The sequence below is a fragment of the Acinonyx jubatus genome, chromosome D3 (assembly GCF_027475565.1).
Source record: "Acinonyx jubatus isolate Ajub_Pintada_27869175 chromosome D3, VMU_Ajub_asm_v1.0, whole genome shotgun sequence".
Taxonomy (NCBI): Eukaryota; Metazoa; Chordata; class Mammalia; order Carnivora; family Felidae; genus Acinonyx; species Acinonyx jubatus.
In genome coordinates, this window is record NC_069392.1 from 67,176,256 (window position 1) to 67,193,411 (window position 17,156).

At 38.6% G+C, this 17,156-nt stretch overlaps 1 protein-coding gene across 6 annotated transcripts in view; it reads right to left on the reverse strand.

Moving 5' to 3' along the window:
• The window catches only part of DYM (dymeclin), a 329,646-nt gene that overhangs the window by 53,408 nt on the left and 259,082 nt on the right, over positions 1-17,156 (reverse strand). For 4 of the 6 annotated variants that reach the window (XM_027068935.2, XM_053205581.1, XM_015072241.3 and 1 more), the window contains one exon: positions 12,002-12,184. The exons of the other annotated variants lie outside the window; for them this stretch is intronic. In XM_027068935.2, the coding sequence (XP_026924736.1) occupies positions 12,002-12,184 (183 nt within the window). The remainder of the gene's footprint in view (positions 1-12,001; positions 12,185-17,156) is intronic. 6 annotated transcript variants of the gene reach the window in all.

Here is a 17,156-nt window from a genome sequence, read left to right on the forward strand (position 1 = left end):
GCTGTGAATTGGGAAAACTCAATCTCTTTATTTTTAGATGAAAAGAAAGCTCTGATACAGTCCTCCCACGCTGCTATGGACGGTGGGTACCCGTCCACTTTGGAGACTGCCGATGGGGAGACCAAAACGTACAGAACCAAAGCAAAGCAGACTGTGTGGTGCTCAAATACACATACCACAGCCCACAAGGGAGAGCATGGACGTGCCACATGGTCACAGAGGGAAGGAACGCAACGGTGATCCACTCTTGTTCACTCTGTACCATGTGCGGACTTGCCTCCAGGCAGGCCTCAAGGAACTGCCGTTCTCAACCAGGAGAGCTGCGGGGTAGGAAGGAGACTCAGTTTCTAACTAAATTCCCTTTTTCAAACTGGCTCCCATTCGTCTGTTTTAAGCTGATGTTCTCGTCGCATTCAAACTCACGCTACTTAAAAAATGGTAAACCTACCACTTCCAGAAGGGAAGTATAAGTTATGTATCAAAATGAAGGGAACGGACATCTACTGCATGTTTACTATGGACCATGTGCTCTACTGTTAATTAATTCTCACAACAATCCAGGGAGCTGATAAAGCTCTGTCCTACGGATGACTCAACAGGGTTAGAGAGAGAGAGAGGCTTGTCCCAAGTCAGCCGGTCAGTGTCCGGAGGGAGACCAGCACTTGGCTGTTCCTTACTTTATCATGCTGTCTCCAGCAGTTCTTACTAACAAAAGCCTTACTTTTCTTAATGGAAAGTATTTGAGGTGACTTTCATTTGGAGTCAGGCTGCCACAGCAGCCAAGAATGTGAAACAATTTATTCAAAGGTATAGACTTGGGGGCGCCTGGGTGGCTCAGTGGGTTGAGTATCTGAGTCTTGATTTTGGCTCAGGTCATGATCTTACGGTTTGGGGGTTCAAGCCCCGCATTAGGCTCTGTGCTTACAGCGCAGATCGTGCTTGGGATTTTCTGTCTCTCTCTCTCATTCAAAACAAATAAACTTAAAAAAAAAAAAAAAAAAGATATAGGCTTGTATTTCCTACCACTGGGTTAGAATTTTGCAAACAACAGTAAATTTAGTGATGATGATTTTAACAGTTAGGTGGCTTTTATCAACTTTCAGAGCATTCTGTTATGATTAACAGATCATAAAAATGATCAACTATTTCCCCTCTGATAAGGTCTGCAGAAGATAAAATATTTAAGGTGAAAATGGGAATGAATGATATGTCAGTGCAACTCAAAGGCAACTTTTCAAAGGAAGGGATTTTTCCCTGGGCGTGTACAGTTTTCCTCCGCCCACCACGTTTGGCTACAATTCCTGAAATCTAAGTACAGCACGTTACCTTCAATTATGTTATTAGTTGTGAACAGTAATTATCCAAGGTCACGTTCTGATTAATCAGCTGCACCCTTTGAGTAACGTCACAATCACATTTAACCACTTATTATGAAACCAGTGAGTGATCACTAGAACACAGATTTATAGAAATGAGAAGCTCTGGTGGGGTAGATGGGGGTAAAAAAGAGGTAAGTATGTATTAGAGAGGCATTTTTGCTTGCTAAATGGCCATTCTTCCAAGAGGTAAAAGTAGAGAGCTAAGCTTTTTTTTCTTTTTCTTAAGACAATAATAAACACATTTTGAAAAGTAAAATACATGTATTTCCCCACTGATTCTCAGTTTTTCCTCAAGTTTTTGTGCTCTAATCAATACATGTGTTAACAGCCTATTCAGTGGGAGAGATCTCCAGAGGATTTACAAAGAAAATAGATGATATTTTCAAGAAAGACGCCATGTAACTGGAGGACAAGATGAAGACTGAACATGTGTCATTACATAGATTAGACCTCGTGGTAATGTGGGCTGTGAAGTGCTCAGAGTCAGAAGGCGTAGTTTGGGTCCTGCCTCGGATACTTACCAGCTACCGGACTTGTAAGATACTCAGCTTCCTCTCTGTGCAGCATCACGCAGTAGCTTAGAGCACCTACCAGGTGTCAGATGCTTGGGCTTAATTCTTAGCTCTGCTTGTAAATGTAGACAGGTTATTTAACTTCTCTATGCCTCAGTTTCCTGATCTATAAATGAGGAAAAACACAGTGCTTGCCTCATGGGGGTGTTGTTAAAATGAAATAGGTTAATACCTTCAAAGTGCAAAGAGCAACGCCTGGCACATGGTAAGTGCTCATGAAGTGTCAGTTTCCGTCATTATTATTAAGTGTATCTGAGTATCTCCATTTATAAAGTGACGACGGTGCCCTACCTACCATGTAGGAAACAACTGCAATACATGTGAAACTTACGGATAAACCAAACCAGACAGGAGTAGCAAGTGCTATCTACTGAAAATTCCAGGAAAGCCTGCTGTTTAAAGTCCAACGTGATCATCTTAATACATTACTGAGGGTCAATTTAAAACTCTTCTATTTTTACTTGATGAATTTATGCATGACCTTTCTCTTTCAAAGAAATTTACATTTTATTATTTTCAGAAAATGTAAACAGTACAACGCTGAGAAAGTTTTACTGCAATCATGAAAGAATGCTGAATTTTGACAAATTTTTTTTTTTTTTTTTTTTTTTTTTTTTTTTTGCATGTATTGAGATGACTGGTTTCTCTTCCTTAGTCTGCTAATGTGAATTACATTGGCCTTGAACTCCTGGGTTACATGATAATTGAGCATGCTGCATTTTTCTTTTGATACATTGCTAGATTCAATTTGCTAATATTTTGAGGATTTTTATGTCTGTGTCTGAGTGATACTGACTTGTACTTTTCTTTTCTTGTAAGATCTTTGTCTAGTAGTGGCATTAGGGTGATAATGTCCTTAATAAAATGAGTTGGGAAGTATCCTCTCCTTGTATTATCTGGAGGAGTTTGTACTGAGATAGTAATAGTTCTTTCTTAAAAGTTTGGCAGAATTAATTCAAGGTGAAGCCTTCTAGGCCTGGAGTTTTCTTTGTTGGTAAATTTTTAAGTATTAATTCAGTATCTATTAAAGATACAGAACTATTCAGATGATCTATGTCTTCATGAGTGAGCTTTGAAAGTTTGGGCCTTTCAAGGAATTTGTCCATTTCATCTAAGTCATCAAATTTACTGGCAGAGATTTCTTATGGTATCACCAATTTTGTTTTCTTTCTTTTTCAACTGTACTGATTTTTTGTTCTCATCTTTATTATTTCCTTTTTCTTGTTTTGGGTTTAATTTACTCTTTTTAACTTCTTAATGTGTAATCTTATAATTTATTCAAGACCTTTCTTCTTTTCTAATAGAAGTATTTAATACCATAAATTTCCCTTTAGCTGTATCCCACAAATTCTGATATTACATTTTCATTTTTGCTAACTCTAAAATAGGTTCTTTTATGGATCCAAAAATCCTCAACAAGATACTAGCCAACCGGATCCAACAATACATTAAAAGAGTTATTCGCCGCGACCAAGTGGGATTTATACCTGGGATACAGGGCTGTTCAATAGCCACAAAACAATTAACATGACTCATCACATCAATAAAAGAAAGGACAAGAACCACATGATCCTCTCAACAGAAGGAGAGAAAGCATTTGACAAAATATAGCATCCTTTCTTGATAAAAACCCTCAAGCAAGTAGGGATAAAACGATCATACCTCAAGATCATAAAAGCCATATAAGAAAGACCCAACGCTAATATCATCCTCAATGGGGAAAAACTGAAAGCTTTCCCCCTAAGGTCAGGAACGCGACAGGGATGTCCACTCTTGCCACTGTTATCAACACAATGTTGGAGGTCCTAGTCTCAGCAATCAAACAAAACAAAGGAATAAAACGCATCCAAATAGGCCAGGAGGAAGTCAAACTTTCACTCTTCCCAGATGACACGATACTTTATATGGAAAACCCAAAAGATTCCACCAAAAAACTACTTGAACTAATCCACGAATTCAGCAAAGTCGCAGGATATAAAATCAATGCACAGAAATCCGTTACATTTCTATACATCAATAATGAAGCAGCAGAAAGAGAAATCAAGGAATTGATCCCATTGATAACTGTACCAAACACCATAAAATACTTAAGAATAAACCTAACCAAAGAGATGAAAAATCTCTACATTGAAGACTATAGAAAGCTTATGAAAGAAATTGAAGAAGACACAAAAAAATGGAAAAAGATTCCATGCTCCTGGATAGGAAGAACAAATATTGTTAAAATGTCGATACTACCCAAAGCAATCTACATATTCAATGCAATCCCTATCAAAATAACACCAGCATTCTTCACAGAACTAGAACAAACAATCCTAAAATTTGTATGGAACCAGAAAAGTCCCCGAATAGCCAAAGTAATCTTGAAAAAGAAAACTGAAGCTGGAGGTATCACAATCCTGGACTTCAAGAAATATCAAAAAGCTGTAATCATCAAGACAGTATGGTCCTGGCACAAGAACAGACACTCATATCAATAGAACAGAATAGAGAACTCAGAAATGGACCCACAAACGTACGGCCAACTAATCTTTGACAAAGCAGGAAAGAATATGCAATGGAATAAAGACAGTCTCTTCAGCAAATGGTGCTGGGAAAACTGGACAGCGACATGCAGAAAAATGAACCTGGACCACTTTCTTACACCATACACAAAAATGAACTCAAAATGGATGAAAGACCTAAGACAGGAAGCCATCAAAATCCTCGAGGAGAAAGCAGGCAAAAACCTCTTTGACCTTGGCCACAGCAACTTCTTACTCAACATGTCTCCGGAGGCAAGTGAAACAAAAGCAAAAATGAACTAGTAGGACCTCCTCAAAATAAAAAGCTCTGCACAGCAATCAGCAAAACTAAAGGGCAACCGACGGAATGGGAGAAGATATTTGCAAATGACATATCAGGTAAAGGGTTAGTGTCCAAAATCTATAAAGAACTTACCAAACTCAACACCCAAAAACCAAATAATCCAGTGAAGAAATGGGCAAAAGACATGAATAGACACTTCTCCAAAGAAGACATCCAGATGGCCAGTCGACACATGAAAAAATGCGCAGCATCACTCATCATCAGGGAAATACAAATCAAAACCACAATGAGATAGCACCTCACACCCGTCAGAATGGCTAACATGAACAACTCAGGCAACGACAGATGTTGGCCAGGATGCGGAAAAGGGGGATCTCTTTTGCACTGCTGGTGGGAATGCAAACTGGTGCAGCCACTCTGGAAAACAGTCTGGAGGTTCCTCAAAAAATTAAAAATAGAACTACCCTACGACCTAGCAACTGCACTACTAGGCATTTATCCAAGGGATACAGGTGTGCTGTTTCGAAGGGGCACATGCACCCCAATGTTTATAGCAGTGCTATTGACAATAGCCAAAGTATGGAAAGAGCCCAAATGTCCACCGATGGATGAATGGATAAAGAAAATGTGGTATATATATATAAAATGGAATGTCACTCAACAATCAAAAAGAATAAAATCTTGCCATTTGCAACTATGTGGATGGAACTGGAGGGTATTATGCTAAGCGAAATTAGAGAAAGACAAATTTCATATGACTTCACTCATATGAGGACTTTAAGACACAGAACAGATGAACACAAGGGAAGGGAAGCAAAAATAATATAAAAGCAGGGAGGGGGACAAAAACATAAGAGACTCTTAAATATGGAGAACAAACAGAGGGTTGCTGGAGGGGTTGTGGGAGGGGGGATGGGCTAAATGGGTAAGTGGCATTAAGGAATCTACTCCTGAAATCATTGTTGCACTAGATGCTAACTAACTTGCATGTAAATTAAACAATAAATTAATTAATTTAAAAAAAGGTTCTTTTTACTTTTGACCTCCTCTTTGTGATGCATAAGTACACTGTTACTTTCTGAATATTTGGGGGTATTTTCCAGATATCTTTCTTACTGATTTCTAGTTTAATTTCCTTGTGGTCAAAGAACATATTCTATATGATTTCAAGTCTTTAAAATTTGTTGAGGTTTGTTTTATTTCCTATCTGTGCTCTATCTCAGTGACTGTTCCAGATGCACTGATGATGACGGGTGGGATGTTCTCTAATTGTCAGTGAAATCAAGTTGGTAGTATTGCTTGGGTCTTCCGTATCATTACTAATTTTCTATTTACTGTATTAGTTATTGAGACAGAAGTGTTGAATTCTCTAATTATAATTATGGATGTGCTTATTTTTTCTTGCAAGTCTATCAGTTTTTGCTTCGTGTATTTTGAAAGCCCTGTTGTTAGGTGCGTCCACATCTGGGATTGTTATGTCTCCTTGGTAAACTGACCTCTTTATTGTTACATGGTGTCCTCTTTATCTCTGGTAATGTTCTTTTTTCCGAAGTCCACTTTGCTGATAACATAGTCACTCCAGCTTTCTTTTAATTAGTGCTTGCATGATCAAACTTCTTTCGGTCTTTTACTTTTAACCTGTCTAGCTCTTTCTACTTACAGTGAGTTTCTTATCGACAGCACAGAGTTAGATTCTACCTTTTATCCAGTCTGAAAACTCTCTTTTAATTGAGGCACTAAATGCGGTTATTGACAGGGCTGGATTTAAATTTATCGCATTGCCTGTTTTCTCACTGTGCCACTATTATTATCATTGCGACTTTTTAAAAGTTTATTTTGAGAGAGAGTGTGTATGCACGAGTGAGCGCACATGCAGGGGAGGGGCAGAGAGAGAGAGGGGGAGACAGCAAATCCCAAGCAGGATCCTTGCTGTCAGCGCAGAGCCTGATGCAGGGCTCAATTTAGTGAACTGTGAGAATCGTGACCTGAGCAGAAATCGAGTGGGACGATTAACTGACGGAGCCACCCAGGCACCCCTTTCTACTGTTATTTGTTTTGCTTTAAACTTGCCTTTGGATTAAATATAATCTTATGATTTTATTTTATCTCCATCTTTGGCTGACCAGTTCTCTCTTTCTCACTTTTTGTGGTTGGCCTAGAGTTTATAATAGACATCTTGCACTTACCAGTCTACCTTTGAAATACCCTTTCCCACGTGAAGACCTGAAGAATTTGGCCCCACCTGCAAGTTACCATTTTGCGGATCTTGGAAGGATATGGAGATTTCTGGGTCAGTGATGAAGGGCAGTTATTAGTCAAGCAACAGCAGCAACCAGAGCACTGGCCTTTCTTCACGGGTTCTGCAAGCCCCAGTTTGCACAAAGGTGGTTTGAAGAAGCTGGATGACCCCCCCTCCCCACCCCCATGCAGTAGCTTATATTATAGGAAGAGAACCGTGAGCTTAGGGAGCCCAAATCTTTTATAATGGTCAGTAAGCAGGCCTACCTTTTGCTCCTGAGGGAGACACAGACATACCCTGATCCCACCCCTATGTTCTCTTTGCCTGGGACACTCTAACCCCAGATAGCTGCCTGGCTTACTCTCTACCTCCTTCAAGTCCTAGCTCAGATGCACCTTCTCAGAGACAGGCCTTCTCTGACTGTGCTCTTTTGGTTTGCAATTTCCCACCCTTATTCCAACCAGCACTCATTCTTCCTCCCTTTTTTTTTTTTTCCCTTAAGCAATTGGGTAGATATTGATGTCATTTACTGAGATCAGGAAAACTGCAGAAGAAAGAGTTGATTCATTCTGTTTCATTTTTTGAAGAAAACAAAAGAATTGTGATTTAACCTTGTTCAAAATTTGTGGGATTGTTTTTTTTTTAATTTTTTTTAAACGTTTATTTATTTTTGAGACAGAGAGAGACAGAGCATGAACGGGGGAGGGTCAGAGAGAGAGGGAGACACAGAATCGGAAACAGGCTCCAGGCTCTGATCTGTCAGCACAGAGCCCGACGCGGGGCTCGAACTCACAGACCACAATCATGACCTGAGCCGAAGTCAGACGCTCAACCGACTGAGCCACCCAGGTGCCCCTATGTGGGATTGTTAGGTAGACAACAGAATGCACTAGTCCGGAGCCCAGCAAGGATGGTCAGGTTTGGAAATACACAAAATCTAACATGAATTTTACACTGTCCAGAGATAAAAATAGTTCTTGCCTTTACCACACTGTACGACTTGACTGTTCATTGCCTCTGTTCCTTACTTATATGCAGCCACGAAATTTCTTTCACGTCTTCTCTCATTTGGTGCGGTAATTTGATTGTCCTGCTACTTAATTCAGCCAGATCATATCACTTTATGGGTTAGATGGGAAGGATATGTGGCAGTGGCTAATAGAAATTTGGCCACTTGAAACACATGTCGATCTCCTTCCGTGGAAGTTAGAAGTGCTCCAAGGTTAGTCTCTCCTGTCTTAGATATTCAACATTGCTGAATGTCTCAATGAAAAATATCAACTCTGAACTGCCTGTCAGCTAAAAATAACAGCAATTCATAGTCTACCCACACTTTTCAAGGTTAACTCCACGAAAAAAGATAGAGCAACGGCTTGCTTGAGCCAAATTTCAGGGGCATTTAGGGCAGCGGAGGGGAAGGCAAAGCGCTGAGAGAGACAAAAAGTAGGGATGTTATTTTTATCTCTATCGTGGCATTCTTTCCAAAATATGTAAAAGAGTTTAAAATGCTTTTTGAATGATCTTCCATTGTGCCCTGCACTATTTTGGACGGCAGTATTCAACAAAAAGTTGTTGGAAAACCTGCTCGTTTGAAATCTTACGTCAGGTTTATTCAAGTGAATGCTGCAAGCATAGAGAGTCTCTGGTAAGAACACCTGGATTCGAGGCCTGGCTGAGTGACCTACTGGCTAAGTGACCTTGGGCCGACCATTTTGCCCCTCAAGCTCAGGAGAGCGAGCGCTGGGTGGATGTCCAGTTAAGACGCTGCTTCATTTCCACGTGGTCACGCACCGTGTGAAAGCACAGCGAGGTCCCTTCTGTTTCCTCACCTTCACTCTGGTTTTTACATCTTTCCAAGGAAACGATGTTTCCTGCATGGTTCTCTCTGCATGGTTCTCGTGTGTCTCTTCAAAAACCAATATGGCCCTTCTGAGATATTTTTTTAAGGATGTCATCTGCCTGGTTACTGAGAAGGATCCTCAGTTCTAACACTGGTGGAATAAAGACCGATCAGACATCATTAGACGTGATCCTGAGAGAGAAAGGAAATGGTGAAATCTCTGTGGATAGGACTAGATGTTTTTAAGCAGTGTACGAGAAACTGTGGGAGCATTTAGTCAAGGGGTTCAGTAGGTGGGCATGGTGATTTCACACAGGGGCATGGGCTTTGTCATCAAACTGCCCGGTCTAAGTCCTGTCTCTATGACTTTATGAATATGTGACTGTGAGCAAGGTAAAATCTCTCTAAGCTGGTTTTATCTATAAATTGAAGGTTAAAATGAAATATACTTCACGTACACCCTTTTTCCAGAAAGCTACTACGCAGTATACACTCTTGCCAACGTGACGCGGTCAGCCGAGAAAGAGGAAGACACAGGAGCCAAAGTCAGCCAAAGGAGACAGGGGAAGGAAATTCCCAGGAAGATGTTGCAACCGGGCAGGAGAACCAGAGCACCGTGTAACTGGGGCAGAAAGCAGGTCTCCAAGAAGAGAATGGAAACAAAAACTTGATCTGATCTGCTTGACCATTTTGCGAGGAGTTTTAGAGTTATGGCTGAAAGTCTGTCGCTGTGTCCATGACTGGATGCGTGTAACACATCATCAAGAAAGGCCTAGAATCCAGAACACATCAAGTATCTGCACAAAGATAAACAACAGAAAACCTGGCAAAGGATTTGAATGGAAACTCATAAAAGCGGAAACCCGTTAAGAGGTGAGGGAAGAAATGCTCATCCTCGGTGGTCATCAAGAAATTGCAAATTAAGACTATAATGAGGTGCTATCACAAAACTGACAAAACTAAGTGCATGTGAAGTAACAGAACCTCTCGTACACCACTGGTCAGAGAGTCAACAGTAGCCCCCCACGGAAAGCACTCTGGCATAACACATGTTACCTACTAAGCAATTCCACTTCTGGGCGTACATCTCAGAAAAGGGTATGTGCCTGTGCTTACTTATGACCAAACTCACATACTTAAACCGTGTAAGAATTTAACTATCGAGGGGCACCTGGGTGGCTCAGTTCGTTGAGCGTCTGACTTCAGCTCAGGTCATGATCTCACGGGTCATGAGTTCAAGCCCTGCACTGGGCTCACTGCTATGAGCACAGAGCCCGCTTGGATCCTCTGTTCTCTCTCTCTCTCTCTGCCCCTCCCTTGCTCATGCTCACTCACTCTCTCTCTCTCTCTCAAAAATAAACAAACAACAACAAAAAGAATTTAATTATTGAATGTTTTTCTGAATGTAAGTAATATAAGGACAAGGATGTTGGCTCTTCAGTTTACTCTTGTGCCTGGTATTGTGAATCCGATTAATTACTCAAGAAACGGTTGTGGAATCACAAAAACACTAATTAGAAAAGAAATATGCACCCCTGTGTTCACTGCAGCATTATTAACAACAGTCAAATTATGGAAACTCAAGTGTCCATCACAGATGAATGGATAAAGAAGATGCGGAGTATATATACACAATGGAATATTATTCAGCCACAAAAAAGAGTGAAATCTTGCCATTTGCAACGGCATGGATGGATTCAGAGGGTATCATGCTAATGAAATAAGTCACAAAAAGACAAAATCTGTGTCGTTTCACTCATATGTGGAATTTAAGAAACAAAGCAAATGAAGAAAGGAAAAAAGAGACAAACCAAAAAACAGACTCTTAACTAGAGAGAACAGGTGATCGCCAGGGTGGCGGTAGGTGGGGGCATGGGTGAACTGTGTGAAGGGATTAAGAGTACACTTACCATGATGAACACTGAGTAATGTACAGAATTGTTGAATCACTATATTGTATACCTCAAAATAACAGAACACTGTATTTTAGTTATACTGATATTATAAAATAAAAAAATCAAAAAAGAAATATCCTATTCACAGTTTCCTCAGAAGTGTTTGTTTTCATGCAATATCTTTAGCATTTAATAAGATGATCCTATTATATATGGATGATTTTTTTCTTATCATTTGCTCTACTACAATAAATAAATCACCAATAGGAAAGGCTGGTTGCTTTCCAGGGTCGATGCTACCTGCTCATGGTATTTGGTTTGCTTGATAAACTACTGAACATATTTTCTGGCTACTTTCTTTAAGCTTTTCCCTAGTATGTTAAGTTAATTAGTAGGAGATTAATCTGTGAGAAAAAAAGGAAATGGTGGTGGAACCAAACTGAACTGGAAAACACTAATACAGCAATAGAAAATACAGCAAAAACATTTTTAGAAAGGACAGAAAGGTTATAAACCTGGGAAGAGTGTTCAGCCATACTTACCAGAGAAATTCACATAAAAATGATAATGAAATACCACTTCTGATATAAAAAGACAAATATTAAAATAATTGTACTACTCAAAGCTGCAAGAAGAGTGTAGTGAGACACATCCTTTCGTAGATCACTCGTGGAAATAAGATGATTTACAGGTGTTTCTGGATTTACAGGTGTTTCTGCCCAGTGTTTCTGGAGAGCAGTTTGGCAGCGTGTGTTGAGTTTTAAAAATAGTGATATCCTCCAAAAATAAAAACTAGTACAATTCCAGTTCTAAGACCATACCAAAAATATAACTGAATACAGGGGAAATACGATTTATTTATAAACTGTTCATTAATTATGAAATAATATAAAATATGTGAAACACCCAAAATGAACACAAATGGAATAATGGTTAAATATTCTTTTGGGACATCCGTTATCTTATACGTCACACAGATACTAAAACGTGAGATTTTCAAATAATTGATGATACCACAGAAAAATGCTGATGATCTAAATGCTAAGTAAGTACGGCAGAATATATTCTGTATAAAGTATGATCTCGATTCTATTAAATAGTGTGTGTGTAATGCACACGGAATACAATAATTGTTATGGCAGAACAGACTACAAATCTAGTTTATGTTCAAAGAAGGGATTCTAACTTATGTAGTTTTTTTTTTATCAAAGTTTGTTCAACTTTTTTAACACTCAAAAAAGAATCGTGGGATCTCCATTTACACTTACCAGATCGATATTTTGCATTATATCCTGAAATGAAGGATGAGTTCGAAACTGTTCAAAGAGATCTCGCTTGTAAAGCAGTGCATACACCAAGTTTGGATTGTGGTGAAGAGAATTTGTCAGGCAGGAATTGATGATCTCTAACATCATTCGAATCACTTCTTCGATGACATTTAGGTCTTGTGCCTGACAAAGAAAGAAAACACACACACACGCAGTGTTCTTCTCGTTAACACAGAATTAATCAGACCAAGAGTAACTGCTTTAAAATTATAACGACATTGAAAAGATAATGCAAAAGAGACCATTTGTCAAGAATCTTTAGATTATTTTTCTGATTATTTTTGTCAAGAATCTTTAGAAGCAGGTTGATCACTTACTACAGTATTTGAGTAAAAATCTTTTGAACTCAGATAGTCACAATTAGAAACTGAAATAATAAATCATAGACTCACCAATCTAGGAGGAAATGTGGTGCTTACTGAAGCCCTTACTTACTAACCTCTTGTTGGTATTCCCATATGGCATCACCCTAAATCATTAGACTTCCACAGTTTAAGGTGGTGGTTGGGTCTTACCAATTCCAAGAAAAGTGCCTCATTCAGAACATGACCTCACTTCTCTACACTGGCATTTTGATCTTTCTGTTGACAGATAAATAGCCTACTGTTTTGTCTCTTTTTCCCCAGTCAATAGTCTTTGGGAATCTAAACATGAAATAGTTACGAGACAGCAAAAGCAATCAACAAATCTCTTGGAAGAAAGAACAACGGAAAGAGCAAAAATATAGGTAAATACAACACTTTCCTTTTCCTCTTGAGTTTTCTAAATTATGTCTGAAAGTTACAGCAAAAAATTATAACATTGTCTGATGTGGTTCTTGATGTTCATAAGCGAATATCTAAGACAATTATACTATAAACCAGGGAGGGCAAAGGGATGTAAAGACAGAAAAAGTTTCTACTTCTCTCTTGAACTGTTAAATGTCAACAATACTAGATTGTGACAAGTTATGTATGTATACTGTTTAGAACAAATCTACACAGAGATCCACACAAAAACAGTATATACATACATCAAAATGGAATTCTAAAAAAGTGTTCAAGTATCTACAGGAAGGCAGAAAAATAAGACAGACATACGAAAAATAGGGAACAAACAGAAAACAGAAAGTAAAATGGCAGACTTAAGCTCTAAAATATCTATCAGTAATTACATTAATTGCAAATGGTGTAAATAATTAAAACTCAAAGCTTTGCAGAGTGGATAAGAACACAAGACTCAACTATATGCTAGCCCCAAGAAATCTCAAATAGAACTCACTTCAAAATATAGTTAGGTCAAAAGCAAAAGGATGAGAAAAAGATATACCATGCAAATATTAACTGAAAGAAATGATCTGATCTATTAGTGTCAGATAAAGTATACCTCAAAGACGGTATGGCCTGCAAAGTGAACAATATTTACTATCTGGTCCAGCAGACAAAAAGCTACGCTTATTTGCACACAACTTATCTCCACCTGTACAATGTATACAAAGTATAATGTCCAGCATTCAATCAAAATGTGCAAGACAAAGAAACAAAAACCAAATAAAAACAACTCACATCCAAGAATCAAAGTAACCAGCATTATCAGACTGACAGAAAGATATTAAGGATATCTAACAAGAAATTTTAAAGAACTATAATTTACAAAATCTATCATGATTGATGGGGAATTTTAGTAGAGCTGAAAACTGTAAGAAAGTGACAAATGTAAATGCTAGAATTTTAAAAAATATAGGGGTCCCTGGGTGGCTCAGTTCGTTAAGTGTCCAACATAACTCATCAGGTTATGATCTCACAGTTCATGAGTTCAAGCCCCACATTGGCTGTCAGCGCAGGGCCCACTTCAGATCCTCCGTCCCCTTCTCTCCCCACCCTGCTCGCTCGCTCTCTCTCTCTCTCTCTATTATATATATATTCCTATATATATATTTACTGCTAATATATATAATATATATTCCTATATATAATACATATATATCTATATATATATATATCTATATATATCAGCAGTAAAGAACACCTAGGTGGGTTCAATAGCAGACTTCACAGAGTCTTGAAGAGATAATGGCTGAGCATTAAAATAATGAAAGAATCAAACAATGATCTAAGAAGCTCAGAGAATATCCCCCCACAAATGCACCCAAAACAAAACAAAACAAAACAAAACAAAACAAAACACACATCCAGATACACCATATGAAACTTTGAAAGCCAAAGACAAAAACACATTAAGTACGAGACACAAGGATAGGAATTATACGAGATGGCTTGGAGAAACTACACAAGCTGATCTAAACGGAGGGGCATGGATACAGTGCTGAAGAAGAGTCAAAGAAGAATTCTATAGCTAGCAAAAATATCTTTCAAATGTGAAGGTGAAATAGAGATTTCTTTCACACTAAAATAAGCTGAGAAAATGTAGGAGACACCTGTACTGTGAGAAATGTACAACAGTTTCTTCAGGCATTAGAATGAGTCTAAAACCAGATTGGATGGTAGACCTACACAAGGAAATAAGGACAGTTTTATTTTTTAATCATTCTAGAAGAAAACTGGTCTCAAAAGTAAAATAGGAACAATGTATTATCAGTTTATTGCATATGTAAAATACATCACAACATTCTCTTACTAATGGCCATCCAATCAATTCCTGTCTCCTCGTTTCTACCGGCAATGATACAGTAAGTGTATCGGTAGACCTGCCCTTACGTCTGTCTTCTGTCTGTCCTTGGGGCTTATATCTGTCCTTCCACCTCTCTGGGACAGGTTCCAGGAAAGGGACTGCTGAAAATATTGAATTTGTATTGTGAATAGATGTTGCCAGATTGTTGCTTAAAGAGCAATGACAACACATGTACACTGCCATGTAGGAAGGCTTATGACTGAGTTTCTCATCCACATATATAATCATCCCACTTAATAGTCATTGTCTGAAAGATTCATCACTTCTGGACAGTTATGTCAAAATTTCCCCAGATAAGAAAGGATTTATCTATTCCTCCAAGCGATTCACATATTCGGAGTGACTCTAGGTCCATGATGGTCATCTTTAAAAAAACAACAACACATTTTTATCACTATCTACTGTTTCTCTCAATCCATATTGTTTATTTTATGTGTTTTACTGATATTAACATTGTTGTACCATCTTCATTTTTTTTTTTTTAACATTTGCCAGGTATATCTTTAACTTTCAAGCCTTTAATTTTCAAACTGTGTTACTAGAAACATATATACTTAAAAGCAACTATATAGCTAGGTTTCAGAGTTTGTAAATCTAATCTGTGGGCCGCCTGGGTGGCTCAGTCCGTTGAGCATCTGACTTAGGCTCAGGTCATGATCTCGCGGCTCATGGATTCAAGCCCTGCGTCGGGCTCTGTGCTGACAGCTCGGAACCTGGAGCCTGCTTTGGATTCTGTGTCTCCCTCCCTCTCTCTCTCTCTCCTGCTCACACACTCTCTCTCTCTCTCTCTCTCAAAAATAAATAAACATTAAAAAAAAAATCTGATAGTTTCTGAATTTTCAGTGAGTTTAATTCACTTACATTTGTTGTCATTGTTGGCACCTTTGCATTTATTCCTTCCATCGTGTTTTGTGACTTTTAAATCAGTTAGCTATTGCCGTGTGACAAACTACTCCACAGCTCAGCAGTGTAGAATAACAATAATCATTTGGTTTGCTAATGATCTGGGCTGGCCTTGATGGGGACAGCAGGTCTCTGCTCCATGTGGCTTCCCATGGGGACGCCTGACTGTAGGTTAGAGGCTCTCCTAGTATGACAGCTCACACGGATGGCAGATTGGCGTGGCTTGTAAGAAAAAGGGTGGGAGGTGTAGCTGGGGAGTGGGGGCAGGGTTTTTGAATCTCTGCACATGGTCTCTTCTGGGCAGCAAGAACTTCCGCACAGAATGATGGTTCCAAGAGATCTAATTATCTATTCTCAAACTTTTATTTAATTCTACTTCCCACAGAAAACGATCCTCACAATGGTTAATTTACAAGTTATTTGCTACTGTGACTGGATTCTGGTGCAGGTACCTACTATGCATGGCAATAAGCAAATGAAATCCTTCCTGCTTCATTTTTAAAAGGCACTGTTGGGCAATAATCACTACCTGTACAAAGATGAAAAATAAGCATGAATTTGGTAAGAGTTTACAATTTCAGAATTGTCCAAATCTCAATATTTAAACAGACCTAAATGTTATCTAATCACATCACCATTCGGGTGTCAGAATTTCAAATGGTATTTAGAGAAGATTGCTATTTGATTTTTTTTTCCATGACGATGAAATGAAATAGCACTTGTAAAGCCCTTAACATAGTGTGTAACACACAGTAAGGACCACACCATGTGAGTGTTTTTTTAAAAAAGTAATAATGTATTTGAAAGACGAAAAATCATGGTAATTTCAGCCATTATATAAAAAGAAAAAGATAAATGCCTTTCCAAAGTTGATAAATTAATTCAATTACTGTAACTATAAAGAATTAGAAATCACATTTCTTAGTCTTAAATATAAGCCCCGAATTCCACTTCTATTAATTTATAAAACCGGTCCATTACAGGGCATGTATAGAAAAACTGACTTACGTTTATGGAATTATGTAAGGTTTTTATAAAAAGATGTGTCTTAAAAAAACCAATCGCGTTTCCCGTGTATTGTGTCAAAATCAGCTCTCTCAGGGAAAACCTGATGGCTCACCGGGAGAGCAGCAAAGTATGTGGAGAATATCATGTCTTTTTCATTCATGGGACTTTGTTTTTAGCACATACAGTTTCCATTCTAGAAACGGATCCCAGATCAGACTTTCTTCTCCAAAAAGCCCCCCAGAGTCCCCCCAAAAACAAAGAACCAAAAACACATACTTATTTAGTCGTGCAAAGTCTCAAATGTAAAAAAAGGACCCCGAAAAATGGTCCCATGTTCAGATGTTTCTGACGGTTTTTGTACATGTTGGTAACGAACACTGAACAGGTTCTGTGCGAAGCTGTGATTTCACATCTAACAAACAGGCTGGCAGTTGTGGGAGGATCTGACCCTGTCAACAGTGCTCAGGGTTGCCTCATTGTATAAACTTCCTTTTCCTTTTAAGAGGGAATTTAT